The following is a 21064-nucleotide window of genomic DNA, read 5'->3' as shown; positions in this document are numbered from 1 at the left end:
AAGGCAGAAGCGGTGGGGCATCTTTATTTTTTCCTGTTGTGTCTTCCGCTTAGACGTTCACGCAGCAATGTGTAGGTAACCACAAGGGGGTTGGACAAGCAGAGCTTTCAAATGACACTGTCTATCCCCTCCCCCAGGTTTCACAAGGGTTTTATAGATCCAACAGGACAGTTATGTGTGCATATGAGAAAAGGTCCATTTGTGTGCACACTGTTGTCTCTTGAAGATGTTTTCCTCCAGCAGATTTTTTTTCTGTTTATTCTTTTTCCGCACAGTTAAATGTTTAAAATCATAAAATAAAATTTAATACCAGAAAAATAGAAATTTTTCAAAAAGATAGTCACAAAAACCTGGCACTTTGTGAAAGCTAATCATAACCCTTCTGAGGTCATGACGTAGGCTGAAAGTGACTTATTGGGTCATGATTTAAAGAACTTCAAGAACACATGAGAAACAAAGTCAATGACATCTATTATGTGAAAGCTTTTTTAAGGCATTAGGACTCCAACAAATCACAATGGAGGGAAGGGAGTGGACAAAGTCTCTAGTCAAAGTCTGGCTTTAATTGCAGTTGAGATGCTGTCACGACTTAAAACAGTGGGTGGACTAAAATGTTTCTGCAAAGAATATTCACCTTTTTAGTCATACAAGAACCTATATGTTTTTGATTGACAGGTTTAGTGTTTTTTACCTTCATTGGTTGAAACAAGTAAATTTAGTACCACGCCCTCAAACTAAATATTAATGGTTGGTGTGTTTGTTGTTGTTATTGTTACTTGGTGTAAAATGAATTGGGTAAGGGTTAGGGTAAAGATCTATCTATCTATATTGCACCGGTTTTCCATGACATCAATTTTAAAGTTGGATCTTAACTGATGTGAAGACAGTTTTCACCAAGCATGGCAGAAATGACTATATTAAGGGGCAATAAGAAGCAGGTGACTGTAAGTAGCTTTTTTTTCTCTCCGCAAACGACGTAATTATGCGAAAGTGTCATCTTTATTTCTGTAGTTTATCTTTGATATTTTTTTGTCTAAAACATTTAAGACTGACAAAAGCAAAAATCTAATGAAATCTTTGAGGGCACAAATACATTTCACAGTAATGCATGTGTGTTATTGTACAGATAAGTAAAAGTGTTTTTTTCCATGCCAAGAAAATGTTTTATTCCCCCCAACATAGCCAGAACAATTTGAACATCAGAAATACCAATATGAGTCAAAGCACACACAATTATTGTTTTGTTTAATATTCCACAGTTATCCAATCATATATTTTCAATGAAGACAAAAGGCAGATTTGCAACAGCTCTGGAGAAAATCTGGAGAAATAAAGCAAATAATTGAGATTTTAGATATTAATGTGAAGTGGAGCAGACCGAGAGTATTCATGGCTGATATCATTAAAGCGATGGCCATGTCTAGGAAAGAGTGTCTGATACTGAGCCTGGAGTATTGGGGTAAGACGTGGGGGAGGGGATCGTGTGTGTGTGTGTGTGTGTGTGTGTTGGCGTGTGCAGGTATGGGTGTGAGTAAGAGGTTTGCTATCGGTGTCTGAGTGTTTAATAAATCAATGCAGGTCGAGCCTGAGAGCGGTATGTCGCCTAAATGGTCTGCTGTTAGTGGGGATTTGTAGAGTCAGAGTGTTTTTAGGTGTACTGGTTGAATGTGGTATAGAAACAGTGAGATGTGGCTGTGCATGTGTCATTTCTAATAAACGATACAGAAGCTGGAAAAAAATGACCTCATACCCAGACGTCTGTGAGTAGAACCCACTCCAGCTTCTTTTACCTCTCCCCCTTGTGGAGAACAGAATTTGTATAATCCAAAATATGAGTTCAAGAGCCGTTACAAGGTCCCATCTGACTAAATTATCTAAAGGGAAAAAAAAATCTAAAGAAAAAAACTGACTCTGCTTGTTTTTTCCTCACCACGTGCTCTGTTGGTGGGCCCTTTTGTGCTGTGACTTAATTAGCAGTCTCTGAAGCTACACCAGTGCAGCATACAGGGGGTCTGGTCTCAGATCTCTGCACTCATGATGGCTTGTCTAAAAAAAGTTAAATGTGACGTCCAAAGGACATGAGGAAATGGAGAGGGAAACGAAAAGAAAAGAAAGATAAAACAAAGGAAAGACATCTATGGTAAAAGGAAATAATTGTATTTATCTAGATTTGCACTACCTACTTCACATGTTAAATATGTGGAGTTTACATATCTGAATTGCCTCCGTCTCAGAGAGTGGGAGGTTTGCAGGTTTTGCAGTTAAACAGCCACCAGTCTGACTCAGCAATTTTAAAAGATTTTATGTGGTAAACAAACACAAAGTAATGCATAACTGCAAAAATTAAAGGGCAAGGATACAAACGTAAACATGTTTAATATCAAAAATTTTAAAAGATAATAATAGAGAATCCTGCACTGATCCTTGAACTTAAAAATATTGAGTACTTTATGTTGATATTTCACATAAAATCCAAATAATGCATACTGACATATCTAGTTGTAAATCAACTAAACTTAAAATGATTTTGGGGTATGAATGCTTTTCAAAGTTCTGTCTGTATATGTTGGAACATAAAAGTAAAACAGACAGACTGACACTTTTCATCTGGAGGAACCATGTTCATTCCACTTGAACACTTTTTATCATCGTTTTGTCTTTGATCATCCCTCGTGCTTTGGATCTACTCGTCTTCGTTCAGCTCATGTTTCCTTCAACTTCAAAAATAATTTGCAGAGATCAAATCTGACATGAAAAAGGGGGGCAAGCATGGAGCTCAACTTGGAGGGTCTTTGTGACATGTAGCTGATGCAAAACCTGTTGTTTTGGGAAGATGTGAAAGTGTGTGAATGTACAAAAAGCAACCTGCAAGACTGTCAATCTTATCAGAATGCTTAATAACTTGAGTTTCTTAGCCAACATAATGTTAGAAGACAGCCAAAGTGATCAAATCAATTTAAAAATTGTTTATTATGTAAGTAACTGCCATCATAAAACTTGTTTAGGTTAAACTCGCCAATCAAGATTTTCAGGTTTGTGAGCTCATATTGAGACATGAAGTCCCACTATGGTCACTTCATAATTTACGGTTGGAATAGTTGAAGAAAAAAAGAGAAACAAAGTTGAGGCTCCATTACAAGTTTGGTAAGTAGTAATTTCAGGCACCAACTCTGTTTATTTTATTTATTTATTTTTTCAGTTTAATATGGATGGCAAACAGGAGCCACAAGATGACTCAGAATATGCACCGACGTCACACACTTGTTCCTTCGAACTCAGGGTTTGTGTTCATTGACTTGAAAAAAATCACATTTAAAATGATCATCCACACAACAAAATATGCAGTATGAAGTAAAGCTCAAAAATAAAATTTCTGTTGTTTAAAGAACAGAAGTTTGAATATTTAAGTCAGGTCTGTAGCTGAGGAAGGAAATATCCGGTAAAGTGCTGGGAAATTAGGCTGCCATATTAAAGTGCTAATATTTGGTCAAGGTATCCAGCAAACAGGGTTGACTTTCAGCTCCTGCCCATATTTCTTTTCTTCATTTGAACAGGAAGATCAGGCCACTAGGTAAACCAGATAATGTAAGCTTGTCTTAGATGTAAGCATCTATTGTTTGTCATTAAGTTCTCCTATGATAAAACTTGTTTGAATGTTATATAAAACAGGTTTTTCATTAGCTTCCTCTGGATGTTGCTCCAAATCAGATTGAACTAAGTCATATTATTTGTCTGCAGGTGTTTGAAACACAGAAGATGTGTGGCGAGTTGTTTTTATTCTGAAATCAGTAAAGAGAGATATGGTTGTAAACAGTTTTATCTTTCCACACACAACAAAAAAAGAGAGATTAGCCCCCGTGACTGCTTGTTTTTGTTCCTCAAAATCTCTTTTGTCGGGCGTACTGTGGTGGCGTAGGGGATAGCGCGACCCACGTTTGGAGGTCTTGAGTCCTCGACTTGGCCGTCGCAGGTTCGATTCCTGGACCCGGCGACATTTACCGCATGTCTTCCCCCTTTCATCTCAGCCTACTTTCATATAAGGGACACTAGAGCCCACAGAAAGACCCCCTGGAGTGGGGATAGTCTCTTTTGTCAGCTTATTATTTTTTCATCTTGCTTTAGAAGCAGTAAGTGTTTGATTATCAAATGATTTTTATATGCATTGCACTTTATTGCAATTCACTTATGAACAAGAAGTAATGGTTTTCCTGCATTTTAGAGGGTATTTTTTATGCTGTTTGTGTAAACTATAAGCTATTAATATTTCATCCCAACCAGTTTTGATTTCAACCACCCTCCTCTCCTCAGTTCCCTATCTGGACTTAAAACAGGGGTCTGAGGAGCCTTGTTTACCAGGTTTGGCTGCAAGCATGTAGGCTTAAACCTCCCCAATTCTATCAAATCCATACTTTGCTTTTCTTGTGATATTTTTTATTTGCTTCTATTTTTCACCATAATATTATAAGTATCACATTTGTATGCAAATTTCTCAGGAAAAGGTATCTCACAACTTTATACAGAGATGAAACAAATAGTCACCTACTTAAATGTCAATTCATGCAAAAATAAGAAATCTAGGGATATGAACTTTCTGAAAAAAACTCCAGCTCCTTCTTGTCGTTTTGAAGTTAGAGTATTTGAAGTTGCTTTCTACCTTTTCTTCAGGTCTCTTTGATCGTACCCCCTGCTGGTCTTCAGGGTCGTTTTTTACCTGATCATATGATTCAAATGTGACCCAGGCGCTCTGGGTCCTGCCCAGTTCTACTCACATCTGGTGCACAACATAAATGATTCTCTTGTTTTTTGTATGTTTTTTGCTTCAAAAAGTTACTGGCCTATAGGTCTGGTTCTCTTGAGCCCAAAGAAGGGGATCATGAAATGGTAACAAGCTTCTTTGAACCTGTAGGTGGTATTTGATGCTCGGAAAGCAGCATAGTATATTGTGTGTTTGATCAGACTGCTCCCTGGAATACAGGTCTGGGGTTCATGTCACATTGCTGGCCTTTGTAGTGCATGCATCAGAGTCTACAAACAGACTATTACATTTATGCTAATTCATTTTATTGGATTATTAACTCTATTTTGTTTTCATGTCTTTTATTAAGTTATTAAAGTATAATGATAATGTATGGAGTGACTTAAAAATTATTTCTAATATAAAAGAAAGAAAGATGAACTTTGAAAAGTTTTTTAACCTTTTTGTTTCCATTTCTGTTGCACTTCTATTTTTTGCAGTTAGTTGGGGGACAAAGCACTTTTATTCATGTGTCTCTTTTATGTACATGTATTTTTGCAGTTGGTATGTGAATAAGTTACTTAGATTTTAACATAGTAAAGTTCAGCCTTAAAAAAATCTTTGGTCTCATTTTGCAGTCTAAGTGAAATTGCTGTTTCTGCTTGTTCACAGTGACTTGGTAGCCAACTGATTATTGGAAAATTCAACGAGCCTTTAATCTCCTCAAAAGACCAACATTATACTTGTCTATGTTAGTCATCACATTTTATGTTCTCCTCTCCCCCACATTTGTGGTCTAACCTCTACCCGCTGATTAACGGTCTCTTTCCTCCATCTGACACGCACCGTTCTTTAGCTCTTTAACCGATCACAACAATGTGGAAGACCATCTATTTCTTCTCCTTTTTCTCCAACATTCAGGACATTTGTTTCTTTCTCACTTTCTGTAGTTTTTCTCATTTTTCTCCCTTTGCGCTCTTGTCTTGCTTGCTCTTTGAGGGTCCTGTTCCTTATAGTTGTTCACAGTCATGGAAGAACTGAGCCATATTTTTTTCTTTTTGTGTTGTTTTTCCGGCATGCATTGTTACAGGACATTTTTGTACTTGCTCTCCAGGGAATACAGGTGGTGCTTTTCATGTTTTTTGAAAGGAAGTGTGAATACATTCTCTTTGTAGAGTTTAAAGACCATATATTGCTGGGTTTTGCAAGGGTTTCATATTGTTTTAGATTAACAAGGTCACAAATTAAAAAGAAAGAAAACACAGTCTAATTTAAACACCGGTTACAGTATTTACAGGTTGTTTATCTACATTTGTGTGCACTTTTTAATCTTTTGTGAGCCATTTTGGAATATGTACACCCAGATATCATGTCATGCACCATCATTTCTTAAATTTTCCTTCTTGTTTAATATCTATATTGTATGTTTATATATTTAATATATTTGTAGGCAGTTTAAAATGTCTTTTTGTTTGCTGTTCTACATGTTTGCTTTTGTCCCCACCAAAATAGCTGCAAAAAAAAAAAAAAAAATCACATGGGGTAACAATGAACCCAGGTTTAATTCTGATCCAGTGTACGATTTCCTCCAATGTAGGTGACCAGAAATAGATTTGAGCTAAATATTATTTTTGATCGTTAGTAGATGGAATAAACCAGCATAATGAGATGCTAAGCAACTAAAGCAAAGGTTTCCACTCAGCTCACTGACAAAGGCAAGTGAGCTGCCTTTATTTTTTTCATGCATAAGTAAAAATTGCATGTAGCAAGCCTCAGAGAAGGAAATCCACATTTTGGCATCCGGAGTGAATAGATCCTGATTACAGGTGACACAGTGTTCCCTTAGTTATTTATGTTTTGGCCACTGTTTTATTTCTGTATTCCTTTTACCCTGTGTCTAGCGGAATGGAAAATTGAATGACTTCAAGGCAACAGGATGACCTTTACCTGTTCTCGTCTTAAACCAGTGTTCCAAAACATCTTGGCAGTAATACGTAGAGGAGAATCCTAATAAGCTGCAAGCTTGTGCAGGTTGGTTATACTCGAGGTGAACATCAGTGGGTTGACTTAGTCACTCATTGATTCCTGGGATTTTCAGAGTGACAGTTGTTGAATGTCAGCAGAGCATTAACATTAAACATTAACACAATGATATGTATTAAAGGGTAGATGACTGCTAATCTACCCAATGCTTTCTCACTCTCATTCATTAGTAGAGCTACCGATATGTCAATGACTTGTGTGACCTATTAGAGGTGCAGCATTAAGAGGATTGAAATCAGAGCAGGATTTGTTAGACTTGGATGTATAGTTTAAAATTGGTTTAAAAACAATACAAAGGCCTACAGCAAAATATTAAATTACATTTGCTTTTGGGCAAAGGCAGTTTTGAAATGACACTGTGTTCATGTGATTAAATTGCATAAGATTCCTGAGCACAAGACAATGGTTCCCAATTTCTATATGAGGGAAAAAGACTAGCTTTAGATTAAGACCCAAAAGCTTTAATTGAGTGGTGGAGATTTGACCAAGTCTGACACATTTACATTATATTGATTTAAATGATCCCTAGTAAACTATGCACTGAATGAATATTCAGTTCTGTGCTGTGTCAGAATATCCATTAAGTCACCATTATGGTCTCTATTAAGTCTTTCAAGTAAAACTTCCAGCTTGATATTCTACATCAGTGTCCCGTGTTGGCTTTTATTTGTTGCATCAGGTAACTGTGTCCCTTTGTCTTTTTTGATGCTGTTCATTCAGAAATGTTCTCTAACAAATTTCCTTCAGGAGAACAACTAAATTTGTAATGAGATTAAACTCTGCAGGAGTGAACTCTTTTTAGTAATTTGGGGACTGCTGAAGTGATTTTCTTTCCACTAAATTTGATTTACAGTTTATAAGGGAGTTAAAATTGACAATTATGTATCATTCTTCTTTCATTTTATGGATATTCGTGTTGGTCCACAACATAAAATCCCAAATAAATACTTGACGTTTGTGGTTGTTACATTGCAACATGTGGCAAAGTTTACACATTTTGTGGCAAAGTTTACACCATTGTAATTTTGTTTTACATATTATCTGATCATAAAGGGAAAATCTGTCACAAAGTCCTATCTTTTTTGAGCACATGCAGAAGTATGCCATGAACATCATTTATGTGCTGTGGTTGCTAGATGTTACTTTAACTTTTATGAGCAAAACCAAGTTGTTCTAAGCTTTATGCTATGATTTCAGCAGAGAAAGTCCTTAGAGGTGCAAAGAATTAATGCATGGTGAAAAGGCCAGCAGCACCTGATAACCTGCAAAACTATTTATGATAATGTATACCTGTAACAGCATAATCCTTCACTTGTCTGGAATACATTATTTAATACCTGTGAATTAGCATTCACATTGTCAGGAAAGCAAAGATCAAAATAAATGTAAACAAACAGAATGTCATTATGCCATAGTCATGAAATGAACAGGACAATAATCTGTAAAACATATAGAATAAATTCCTAAGAGAACTGCAAGTGAAGTGGGATGATGGGGCAGAATTGAGCTTTTGATAGTGCAATTTAAATGTGAACAAAGTTATTGATGGCTCAATAATGTCGATAAAATCTGCCAGGAGCTACAACGGTGTGTCTGTTTCTCACATAAATATTCATCACTTTTTCCATCAGGAGACAGGGGACTAAAATAAAACATTACGTCTCCACTCTAGGTGGAAGGGTGGATGCTGTGTGTGTCTGCATGATGGCGTGCGTGTGTGTGTGTTTGTCTAAAGTGCTTATACGTCTTCTCTTTCTCCACATTCACTCTCACACCTCATAAGCTAGATTCAGACTGTTCCATCTGGATGACGCTCGTATATGACAGTTCTCGGTTGATCAGAATTCAAATATAAGCAGCTGTTTACGTGTGCATCAGCAAGTTTTCAGAAGCGTTGAAAGACATAAACAGACTATATACATTCTAGTCCAGCTATATTGTTTGATTCTACAGTTAGTAATCATGTTATGAACATCTTTTCAATCAAGTCATTGATGTGAATCTGTGTTGCTAATTGAGTAAAAAAAATGTACATTTACAGTCAGAGCTAGAAAAAAAAGTTGAAGTTTTTTTTTTAATGTTTTTGGAGTTCCCTAATAAACTGTACTTTATGAATCTGAAAGAACTGGTACTGAAAGCAGGCTTTCCGCTACTAAGTTAAATTAAGTTAATTTTAAGATGCTTTGAGACCTTTTTAAGAATGTAATTTAAACTTTAGGTTTACATGAATTACAGAAAATAACATGGGTACTGTAATTTAAAACGTATATAAGAATTGCATGCCTCACCCATCATCATGACAAGTAAAATAGGTTTCAATGGTGAGAGAAAATAATGATTTGTGATTTCAACATTTAAGATGAATTTGAATTTATACATTGTCTGTTCAAATACGTCGGAGTAGAGTAGGGAGAGGCAGTTCTGTGTTCCACAAAGTGAATGCATCACTTGACACTTGGCCACTGTTGTCTGTTTTATATTGGTATATATACCATTGTTTTATATACTAGTTTACATGGAGGACTAAAATCGGAATTATTAAATATAAGACTAGTCTCTAGTCTTGAAGAAATCCATTGCAAGTTTATGATTGAATTTGTTTTATCAGTATAGGACTTGTTTTTTTTTTTGTTGTTGTTGTTTTTTCCCCACTGTTGAGCATTTAAGCTCTGAACACAGAAAAAATCTGGGTAGGAATAATAGTCATATCACAGTTTTAACTTTGAATGTGTTCGCCTACAATATCTTCCAGAAAGGTTAATTAAATTCACATTGTAATTGTTGATGGACACAAGCTTTTCAGTTCCTTTCACCCATAGATTAAAAGGGCAAGCGGAATCAAATTTCATTTGTTCTCTAAGAGAAAAGAAAGATTTGTTGGAAACTGATGGGATTATATTGACAAGCCTCTTTATTTTAATGAGTCTTTTGTGTTCATAAACTGTATGTTGCAATCCTGCGTTTTACTTTCGCTCTTTTGCACCTTCCTCTGATTTTGAAAAGCTGCTTTTGAAGATCAAGATGACCTACATCAGCTGATGTTACATGAGTGTGAAAGGAAATCCTAATTTATGGATATCTGACATGAGGCTTATTGTGATTTAAGATGGCACTGACTGCACTTTTTTTTTTCTTTTTCAACTTCCGAGGGGACATTCCTTGCATGCTCCACAAATCTCTGTTATCAGGCTATAAGCAGAGATTCAGTGAAAGATGGAAAAAAGGAAAAGCAGACCGGAAGAGATAGGATTTATGCTAACATGCTGGTAGGAATGAAGGGGATTTATGTGATCCTTTGTGATGACTGATGGCATTACATGAGACCCTGCAACAGCAGTCCATTTCCATCACACATTTTGTCTCTATAGCCCTGTTTTCTCCATCCTGCTCTTTCTATTTACCTTTGTCTGTAGCTCTGACTACTCTGCAAGTCCCCAGGGAAATGCTGCTGATTTATTCTAGACCTACACCTTCTTCAGTTCTATCTCTCTAATGTCTTCAACCCCCAACAAGCAGCCTCTTTTCTCTTATAAAAATCAATATTGTGGGTGCTGGTGAGCGTGTGCACATGTAATTTATTTTTCGCCTAACATTGTAAACAAAATTTCGTATACATATAGAAAGGATCTATCTCCACTGCTGCGATGGTGTCAGTTTTCAATGCTTGTACTTCATAATTATTGCTCCCAGATGTGTTGTCAGCCACACCAACACTGCGGGACGTCGTGCACTATACACAATAAACTTCAAGCTAATAAGGGTCTTGCTTTACAAACAAGAGGATATACTGCCAGTGCTGGAACAAATCATTGCCATTCATTAAAATGAATCTGTGAGGCAATTTACTGTAAAACGTTTTCAACACAAAATCCTTCAGTATTCTATAGTGTCCCCCATAAACCTACAAAGATGGGAAAATTTAACACCAAGTGAAATCTGTGTGCCAAGTAAAAACTGTTAAAACTCACTTGTACAGACACAGTATACTGTCAGATTTCTTTCTTTCAAAGTAAAGCACAGATGGACAATTTGTCGTACAACGTCCAACTTTTCCTTCAATGAAAAATTGTCTTTCTTGAGTTGAAAATGTAAAGGAGAAGGCAACATTTGGAGAAGGATACGGTCAGTTGTATGCAGGATGGTTTTTAAATTAGATATTCTCTTGTAAAGAGGAGAAAAATAGAAGTTACTCTTGTCCTTCAAAATACATTTTGCACATCCGGTCCTTTGCTGAAAAAAGGAATCTTAGAATACAAACATAGTTTGGACAGAATATGTATATTTTGACATGTGATTTCACCTAGCAAATGCCCCTGACCCACAGTCGGTGTGAAAAAATAATCTTTGTCAAGGAATAGTTTATCAAAGGCCTCTCAACCTCCAACGTTCTAAGCTGCTTGTGAACACAGCACCTGGAACGCAGCCGGCAACAGTTGGAGTCAAAACGTTACTTGCTCAAGATTAAATAAAAATTTAACTGGAAAATTGGTTTGGAATTGGAGCTCAGGGATTATCTTTTGACTTCTGTCGGATTTTAATTAATTGGCCTTTTTGAAGGAATTTTAAGATGTTTCTTTTCTGCTCATTTTAAGACAGTAGCTACTGTTTTTAAAGAGCAACAATGCTGTTAGTCCAGTGTATATTAGCAATAGGATTTCTTTTTCCAAGTTTATCATAGTAAACATTTCTTTCATTTCCACAGCTAAGAAGACTTGTGCGACCACTGACTTTGCCTGTAAGAACGGACAATGCCTGCCTGCTAGGTGGCGCTGCGATGGAGAACCAGAGTGTGCAGATGGTTCGGATGAGGCTGATGCAATCTGCAGTAAGTAGCGTCACAGATGCATTGCATGTTCAACAGGCGAACTTAACCACACATGTTGATAGTCAGTTAGGTCAACACCTATTCCCACATACACAGTTGACACGTCTCTCACGTGCTAACACATGTTGTGTGAGTGTGTGTGTATCCATGAGTTAAACAGAAGTCAACTGCATATTTTAGAGAGCATAAACATCTGCATTACGTCAGCAGTTTTTTTTTCAATCCTCATACAGTCATTCTGGATTCTCGACAGTTCTGTTTTGGTTACACTTTCGTCACTCTCAAGGATGCCCATTCTTTGTGCTTGCTGCACTTTGCAACCTTCCATTCCTTCCATTTTACATCAGAAAATTGCTTTCAGTTGGACTGCCGTACATGGTTTAATCAAGGCCAAAGGAGTGAAAAAGATTTTAACTTTTACATCATTTTCACACAGCTAACGTGAAAAGTGGAAAGAAAGAATTTCAAATTATTTCTATTACTTTCACCGTACTAAGCAGCTGATCAAACCAGGAAAGACCAATACTTTAAAGTTCTTTGAAGTAGTCCACAGCAAAATTTATATATATATTTTGTACTATTTCACATACCTTTTTAAACCTTTAATAGACACTTTACTGCTTGTGGTTTGATCTGTTACTTGAGAGATTTATAAATTACAACCACAAAGCTAGACATAGGCAGTTATTAATTACAGTAAGTCAGTTACATCTACCTGACGAAATTATGGAGAATAAAACAACAACATAGTTTTACTGAACAAATGAGAAAGCAATTGCAGTCAAATGTACTCTTTGTACAGATCAGAAAAGTACAGAAAAGCTGTTGCATCTGAAGCTAATCATTATTGGCAAACATAAAGATATCCTGTATTTTGTTATTCTTGCTCAGCATTGGGTTATGTCTTTCCTTCAGTCCAAGACTTCAATTGTGTCCTATGCCTGGGGTAAAATGTTTTTCCAACAAAGCAATTGCTGTTTTTCTTTCTTGGGATGTTTGGAGGCATCCATCTTTTCTCCTTGTGTACTTCCACTCTACCTACGTTTCTTGCATAGATGATCATTGTAGCTCACAGTGTCCTTTTGCTGCGTGATAAGCTGTCAGATATTACATAATTTATCTCGGAAAGCAAATGATAATAGGGAAAAAGAAACATTGACAGTGTGTTGAGCACAAATAGAAGCATTTAGGACAGGAAGCTAACAGTCTTTACTGGTTAAATGGTTCCCCAACTCAGTAAACCCAAGTAATTCAATAAAAACCTTTAGCAAAGTATCAATTGAGGAACAATTTCAATTCCTTTGTTCAAAATTTCAGATCACTAGTTTTTCACTATTTTTGGCATCATAGAGCAACCATTACTACACAGATGCAGGACTGGTGAGACACTCATCAAATACATGTCCTCTTTCAGAGCTAGAAATATGTCTTTCTTCTTCAGTCTTATCATTCAATTTTCACACTACAACCCACATCCTATTTGGCACTTTTTCATCAATATGGATCTCAAAGTGGTGATCAAAGGGGGCTTTGAAGATCCTCAATGATGTAGTTGATTGGCAGAGTCCAAGAACGTGTGTGGGTTTGCATACAAGCACATGCCTTTTCTGAAAGCTTAGAGTGTGCACACTGGCATAAGTATGTGGGTAAAACTGGAGTCAATACTTGTATTTAGTATTCATTGCAAGGTTAAAATCTAACCCATTTCATCAGATTAGTAGACTTGTGGTTTAGTCTCATTATATCTAATCAAGGTCAGACACAGAGAGCGTCTCTAACTCTTTCCAGACACATTGATCACATCAGGTCTATCATGGTATTACACATGCATTATGAGGTAAAAATAAAACAGTGTTACAACAACAGGAAATTAAATTTTACATTTGTTCCCATTTGTGTACTTTCCTCATTATTTAGCCTTATTTGGTTATTTGTTTATTTAAAGATCCCCATTAGTCTCTGTCATAGTAGAAACTTTTCTTCCTTGGTTCCACATCACAAACATTACAATAAAATCCTACTTTTACAAACCTTGCAAAATAGACATAATGAATCATGAGACTCAGGTGACTCAGATGGATCTAAAAGTTGCAGAACACAGAACCTTGAGACCTGGGTCCATGTGTAAGGGTGGCATTAGGCAACACATTAATCAGGCCATTGCTGCAACAAACAGTTAGCACTTGCATGAATTCTGCAGCAGTAGCATATATGAGCAATATTTTATCTTCAAGTTACAACACTCATGGTAGAGAATCTTTTGACAGATATTGTTGGCAAACAGTCTTAAATGATGATCAAATTACCAGGGTTCAACAATCTTGGATAAACAGTACCACCTGTTCCTTCCAGAAGCATCTGCATTGGTTTTTTTCTGTACATATTTTAGATTTTCCCTCTTAGCACTTTCTTTGTGTTGTTTAAGACCTTTAAATATCCTTCTGCCAGCCAACAACTGTGCGCAGCAATCTTGTTTCTGTCATTTTGTGTGCTACTTGTCATCCACTTTCTGATCTAAGTTCAGTTTAAGTAATGCCTTCATGGAATTGATTGCCCTGGGAGAGAATCGATGGGCTGATCCCTGAGACTTTTGCTCGACTGCTGATTAACTATGGACCTCCAATGATGGCTCTGAGACTCACATGTACAGATGCACACACCCCCCTACGCACAAACACACAGGTTGCTGTGTCGCTCTCTGTAATTACACATTGAAAAAACCTGGGCCTGGGGGGAGTTCTGGAAATAAAGCTCAGTAAGGCAAGCAGTGTTTCATGCATGATCTTATGACTTTGTGGCTTATTAGTTATTGCAGTTGTAGCATCAATTTTCAAAAATAGATTAGAAATATTGTGGGGCATCTGTATTTCAGAGCCAAACCTTGTGTCTGTTTACCAATCACCAGCACATTTCTCACAACATAATCTGTTACCAGAAAACTTTATAGTATTTAGCCATGCAGTGGTCATGCAAGTCTCACTTTTTTCCATATAATTAGTCTATGTTTTACTCGAGAGTAATGCAAAATGTTATTTTGACAGCCACCGTCCTGAAACTTTCTCACTACATTGGCCTTTTTTTTTCTTTTTACCTTTCCGTCATTTTAAAGCTCATGCTTGAATTGACGTGATTAGATATCAAAATACTGATATAGGTTTAGAAAAACAAGCAACTTATTTTTGGCTTAGTATGCAGACTGGTCATTTGGAGATCAGATATCAATTTAGAAATATATATCAAAAGTTCTCTCTATCTATTTTCTGCATTACAACAAAAGCTGTCAGGAAAAAGTTCATGTCCTCTAATTTACATATATATTACATGTAATCATTCATATATTATTTTAACTTCTTCTTCTTTTTTATTTTATTTTTTTTACCAGAGATGTGACTGCAAAGATTTGCTTGTAAAATTACTTATTTGTTTGGAAACAAAATGTTTCATGCTTCATTTATTTATTGATTTTAATCCTCTTATTTGATGTTTAACCATGAAAGCTTAGGAACAATGGACACTTGCCACTTTTAGTCTACCATGTATTGGACAAAGATATAACTAAACTTGTTTTATTCTGCCTTTCCGGATGCTTGAAAACTTGAGAATATGATACAAAACGTCATCACAGAATGCCTAAACTTTTGTGAGATGTGAAGGATATTTTATATTCATGACCTAAAAGCCTTGTATCATCTCAGTGACTAATCTATTTCAGGTCTACTCAAGCATCTCACACTTGGAGGCATGCTGATAAAGGCTGTCTTGAAAAGTCTCTAAACCCATTATGAAAGAGAATGGGAGGAAAGTATGCTAGCACAAATGAGAATTTTGATGAGTATTGAAGACAAGTAATCTCAAGTCATTGTTCACGGTTGAGAAGCGTCGGCAGATAAAACTGAGAGAACAACAGTGTACGCATCCCCTTCGGTGCTGCCATTACGATATCAAAGCAGCTGTGTTTTAATTGAGAAAACAGGGAATTTTAAAACCTTTGGTTTTTTGATATGCTTCTAACTAAACTGTTGCAAAGCCTTAAAGTTAGCACATTTGCAATGGAAATCTATTAGTACACTCAAACTTGTAATTAAATAGTTTGAATACAATTTACATCTTAATGTGTCCTGATATGTTTTGCACATATTGATCATCTCTTATTTTTTGGTCTACTTTACTCCATACCTCAGGGTTTATTTCTTTCCAATCCAGCTGATGAAAGCCATTCATCTAGAGAAACAAACTGTCAAAACAGTGCCTCTCGTCACAGCAAGACTTCTCACCCACTTGTGGTAGTCATGATTTATAGCGCTCATATCCACTCATTTCCACTACCTTCATCAAGTTCTTTTCCATATGGTAATCATAGCTTTGCTGGGGAAAAGATTAAAGAGAATATTGTGTAGACTTGGACAGTAGAAGTTGATTGATTTCAAAGAATGTTTGCAACTTGAATTCATCTCAAGGTTTTGTTGCTGTCTTGGAATATGTGGGATTTTTTTATTCCCAGGTCTGAATAAGAATTTAATAAAGAAAACTTATTTACCTCTTCGTTTTTGAACCTGATAATTCCAGGCAATTTTACATCCAAAATTACCTGGATCTGTGATTCTTTAAATATGCTTTCTTAAAATGTAAAAATTGAGCACTAAAGCTGATATTTATTTAACAAATGGGATGAAGGTATGGAAATTCACAAAACTGCTCTGATACTCCAGTCATTATTTGATAGTGCAGATGCCAAAAAGCTGTGAAAAGGGTTGTTACTCAATGTTCATAATGTTTATTTTTGGAAAAGTTTGGAATTTTGAAACAAGGAATGTTAGAACCTTGTCCTCTGGAGTTCAAATGTCCATGCAGGGAGAGGGGAACCCTAATCGCTTACTCAGTTATAACTGCAGAATGTTAGTAGTGTTGTACAGCAGATACAAATGAATGTATGCCGACTGTTCACATGGAAATTGTGTTTTGTATCAAAGCAATTGCTGTGAGATGTAGTTTCAATGTAAAACTGGAATAGAGCTATTTCTTTATTTCTCCAGTTGTGTAGTTTAAGGCATGACGGTAAGATTACTGCAAAATGGATGTCTGCAGAACAACAAGTAGTCTCATTGTGTACATAATCGTTACAATTATGTATGAAAGATGTAGTTTTTGTGCATGTTCTAATAGAGCATTTTGTGCTGGTTGGCACTCCTATTTTCTCAGGCATCTGCAGAAATTGTAGCCCATCAGTACCTTTATGTTGATCTGACAACTCAGCTGTGCTATGAGCATTGTGTAAGAACATTTTAACCAGCTTGCATGTTTTACACCCTTAGAAGGTGAAATTAAATTATTTGTAGTGATAGAACTTCTGTAATCTCTTTAAGAAAGTTATTAAATCAAGTGTATGATAAAAATCTATCTGCATCAGTTCTCCTGCATGGATGCTCATTTCCATTTCTTTCCACTTTCTTCTTTGTGAGCTACAAGCACAATTTGTAGAAGAGTTTGTAAGCCTCCTTTACTTTCTAACAGATAGGCCATTTATGAAATATTGCTAAAGTGTTATCTTTAAATTTGTCTATGCAATGGAGGTTAATTTTGTTTAATTTTCATTTAAAATGATCTGAAACTAAGCTTAGTAAAAAGATATGTCAAGCAATTTATTAACAGTTACTATGCATTTTGTGTACTGAATTTTATGTAGTTTGATAATATCAAAAGCCCATACCATTTATTAACGAATGACAGTGTCCACCTGTTCACCTCTTCTCACCTTTTGTGTACTGAATACATTTCCATGTAATGTAACACAAATGTGTGACTCATGTTGTGAAAAAATGTATGAGTCACAGAGGAATATAGAGGAATTATTTTCATGTCTCCTGGTGGTCAGCAGTTCCTTTTTGTCCAAGGATTTAGTCTGTTCCAACTGCAAAGTCAGCTCTCTGGTGTTGGGACTTGAACTTGCTTCCCTCCCACTTCCTCTCCTCTACATCGGTTCCACCTGCTCCACAGTGGAGAAGTGTATGTGGATTTGGCCGGCCGTTCTGAGACCATAGGCAGGTCAGCCTAATGCAGCAGGGTGGCAGGAGGTTGTGCTCGTTAATTATTCTAGAATACGAGCGGAAAGGTTTCACTGAGTTGCATTGTCGGACGGCTTCAATTTCATGCTTGAGGCGGCATCAGACCCGGCCATAATTTCCCAGGTGGCCTGTCTCTTGTTCTCCCTACCTGTATACGTCTTCCTTGCACTTTCGTCCTGAAAGACAGTCAGTGACCTTGGCGTCAAAAGACACTAATAAATACAAATAAACTCATTTTACAAATGGATATAAAATTCACAAGCTCCCATGAAAGTTGCAAATGTTTAATAAATCATTCTAGTTTTTCTTATACACTTTTCATTAGCTCCATCAGCAATTTGTGGAAGGGGCTAAAAAATTGTTTGCAAGCTAGATGGCATTTAAGCCCGACTCGGCAGCGGTGCCCAAACTCTAGTAAACTGTTGTGAGAAACTTTCCAAGGGATACAAAACACATTTGACTGAAGTCTGGTTGAAAGGAAAATGCTACCAAATTATGTAGACTTCTGAATTTTGAGAAAAATCCTTAAATCCTTTTAGTCTGGCATTTAGCAAAGCAAAAATAATTGTGCTAAGCCCAATTTACCTGTTTCAGGTAAATTGGGCTCTTTAAGTTTAAAGTTCAAGCCTAACTGTCTGTGTTGCAAAACAGAAGCCTGATTCATTTTTTTTCTGCTGTTTTTTCCCCCAACAATCTCACCAGTTTCCATGCGACTTATTTTATTCTGAGTATATTTGTCGGCCAATTTGTTTCCTACTATCCATTTACAGTTATATTGGGGATAAAGTGGGTAATTTCCTATGGGAGCACTGGTGTCGCGCTGTATTTCTTCCCCAGTGGCACCGTCAGACACAAAGTCTAGACATTGCTAATGGTTCCAAGCTCATTCTTTCTGCACACAATTTAGATTGGGGAAAAATGGTGAGGAGATTGAGGGTGGCAACAGCATCCTATTTTAGCCACATTTACTGAAAGAAGATGATCTTGCCAAATCTTAACATCCAGAAAACGTTTTATTCTGTCAATCTCTTTATTCACAGACATGTGAATGTCATGTAAAAATTGTGTCGTAGAGATTTTTGAGAAGCACAATCAGACGAAGGTTTTTTCCTAGTAGGGCTTGATATTTTTGGTGCCTACTTCTTTTCTGTTTGTGTAAACAAAGCATGCATGTCACACTGCCACATTGCTTCATGCCTCCACACCGAACACTCAGAAAATAACTTCATGAAAGAAATTTTTCCATGCTCTGCTGGTTGTATATCCCATAGCTCCTTTTCAAAACTTGACTTTGGACTTTTGACTCTTTTGTTGTCATAGATCTGCTCTTTGTATTTTTGTTGAAGCAACTGTCTCTGATTACCTTTTTTTATTAAATTTTTTTAACATTGTGCTTCTTATTTCCAAGCGCTTTCCGTCCTTCCCTTCCTCCCCTTCACTGTTTTCCTGCCCACTTTAACTTGACTTTGATCTCTCCGTCTTTAACACACTTTGGGTCTGCTGCCACAGGACTCCAATAATTGGAGATCAGAATTCTAATCAAAGCTAATAATCAACGTTAACCTTCATTTAAGTTGAGGTTTGATTTTGAAGGTCGTCACATTGGAGGTGGTAATGTGGTTGACTGACTGTGCCAGATTTTGTGTCAAATATGATGTCACTTTCATTTATTTTCAATCGAATATGCTAACAAGCTAAATCAAACTTTAGTTTCAAAAGCCAGTCATAAATTTAAACTTTAAGTCTACTTCCTACAACTAACTTCGGGTTCAATTAAATCTTATGCTCCAATTGGTTTACACTATTGGGATCTGTGAACTAATGTGTTTGAACATAGACGTTCCATTTTATTTTATTTTTTATTTTTTTTACAGCTACCCAAACATACTTTCTCATGCATATGAAATTGCATGTAACCATTGTAACACTTACAGTTCTTTGAACACATTTCAGCTCATGCATACACTAATTAAGCAACTGGATGTGTAAATCCACATGTGCTCACAGCTATTCTGTCACCAATTTACTCAAGTGAAGAAATCATGTCAATGAAGTGTGCTTGGTAGAGCATGTTTTTTTCTTTTTAGCCTGTTCTAACCGAGTGAACTAACAGTGAACCTACAATGAGATGTCGTTCGAATAGATTAACCTGTTTTATTTATTTCACGGAGCCTTGTGACAAAATAAGACATTACAGAAATGTCTATGTGGAGAAAACAGGCTTTTCGCCGCAATTTTTTTACTTTCCAATATCATTTTGACAACACAGTTTTTGACTAATCAGTTATAAGATACCTATACTTAACATAGGATAAAATACTTTATTATTCATAATACTTTAGTTTCAACATGTAAAGTACATATATTTCCATTTAATGAATAGCATATCCTTATAGAATTTAGAAGCTTTTGTAATCCTATATGCTAATTGATAAAATTTACATAAAATGGAAATTTGTTGGTTGCAGTAGCAAGAGAGCATCACAGAAATTAAGGCTCAAAAATAACTTGAAATAAAATACTCACTTCACTTACATACATAAGAAATTCTCAGCCTTATAGATATCTACAGCGTTATGCATGAATACATAAAATTTACTTTTATACAAAACCAACATTAAATAGCCACACTTCTCTATAAGGTTTGCACATGAAGGCATTATTTTAAATTTCCCTTTTTACATATCTACAACTACAGAAATAAAACAAATGTGAAAGTGATATTAAGTTTATAGATTTTTGCTGACTTCACCAAGTCCTGTAGGTAGACAGGAATCACAGAGAACCAAGTTATTTATTGGCCTCTGTCTTAACACTATGATGCACATTTCTGTTGGTCACTTATTTGGACACAATATATGAGATGGAATTTCTAAGTTCAGGTACAAAAAATAAACCAAAATAAAAACTATTGCACTTAATAAATTAAGATTGCATGTCTATCAATGACGTGATTCACTTATAGTTATGTTTATTAGTTCAGTGGAAAGTATCAGTAATGTACATAATTTACTCCGCATAGTGTTATGTCTAAAACATTTGAACTGTTCACCCACAGTAACTACCTGTTATTGACTGGAACTTATAATCCGAAAATGTATAATCCAGGTCTTTGGTAAATGAAACTATAACTGACTCAACTTTTCTAAGCAGATTATTGTGCATCTTGTACATTTCTGATTGGGTTGAGAGATATATTTTTTTTATCTATTACTTATTTAATATAAAGTTATCTAAAAGCTCCCAATCTACTTTAATGTATTTAGCCCTGTGGATATAAAAAGGTCTTGTTTGATCAGATTACAACCCAATATCTCCACAGCCTGGAGTATATTCATCCTGTCCTCATTTCCCCATTATAGATATTTACCACTGTGTGACCACCTGATCTCATTCTTC

General features: G+C 36.1%; 1 protein-coding gene across 5 annotated transcripts in view; it reads left to right on the top strand.

The window, feature by feature from the left end:
- Window positions 1-21064, top strand: part of lrp8 (low density lipoprotein receptor-related protein 8, apolipoprotein e receptor) — a 155854-nt gene that overhangs the window by 61578 nt on the left and 73212 nt on the right. For all 5 annotated transcript variants that reach the window (XM_044129167.1, XM_044129165.1, XM_044129166.1 and 2 more), the window contains exon 3: window positions 11481-11603. In XM_044129167.1, the coding sequence (XP_043985102.1) occupies window positions 11481-11603 (123 nt within the window). The remainder of the gene's footprint in view (window positions 1-11480; window positions 11604-21064) is intronic.

This window comes from Gambusia affinis, linkage group LG10 (genome assembly GCF_019740435.1).
Source record: "Gambusia affinis linkage group LG10, SWU_Gaff_1.0, whole genome shotgun sequence".
Taxonomy (NCBI): Eukaryota; Metazoa; Chordata; class Actinopteri; order Cyprinodontiformes; family Poeciliidae; genus Gambusia; species Gambusia affinis.
This window is presented reverse-complemented; position numbering and strand designations above follow the sequence as displayed.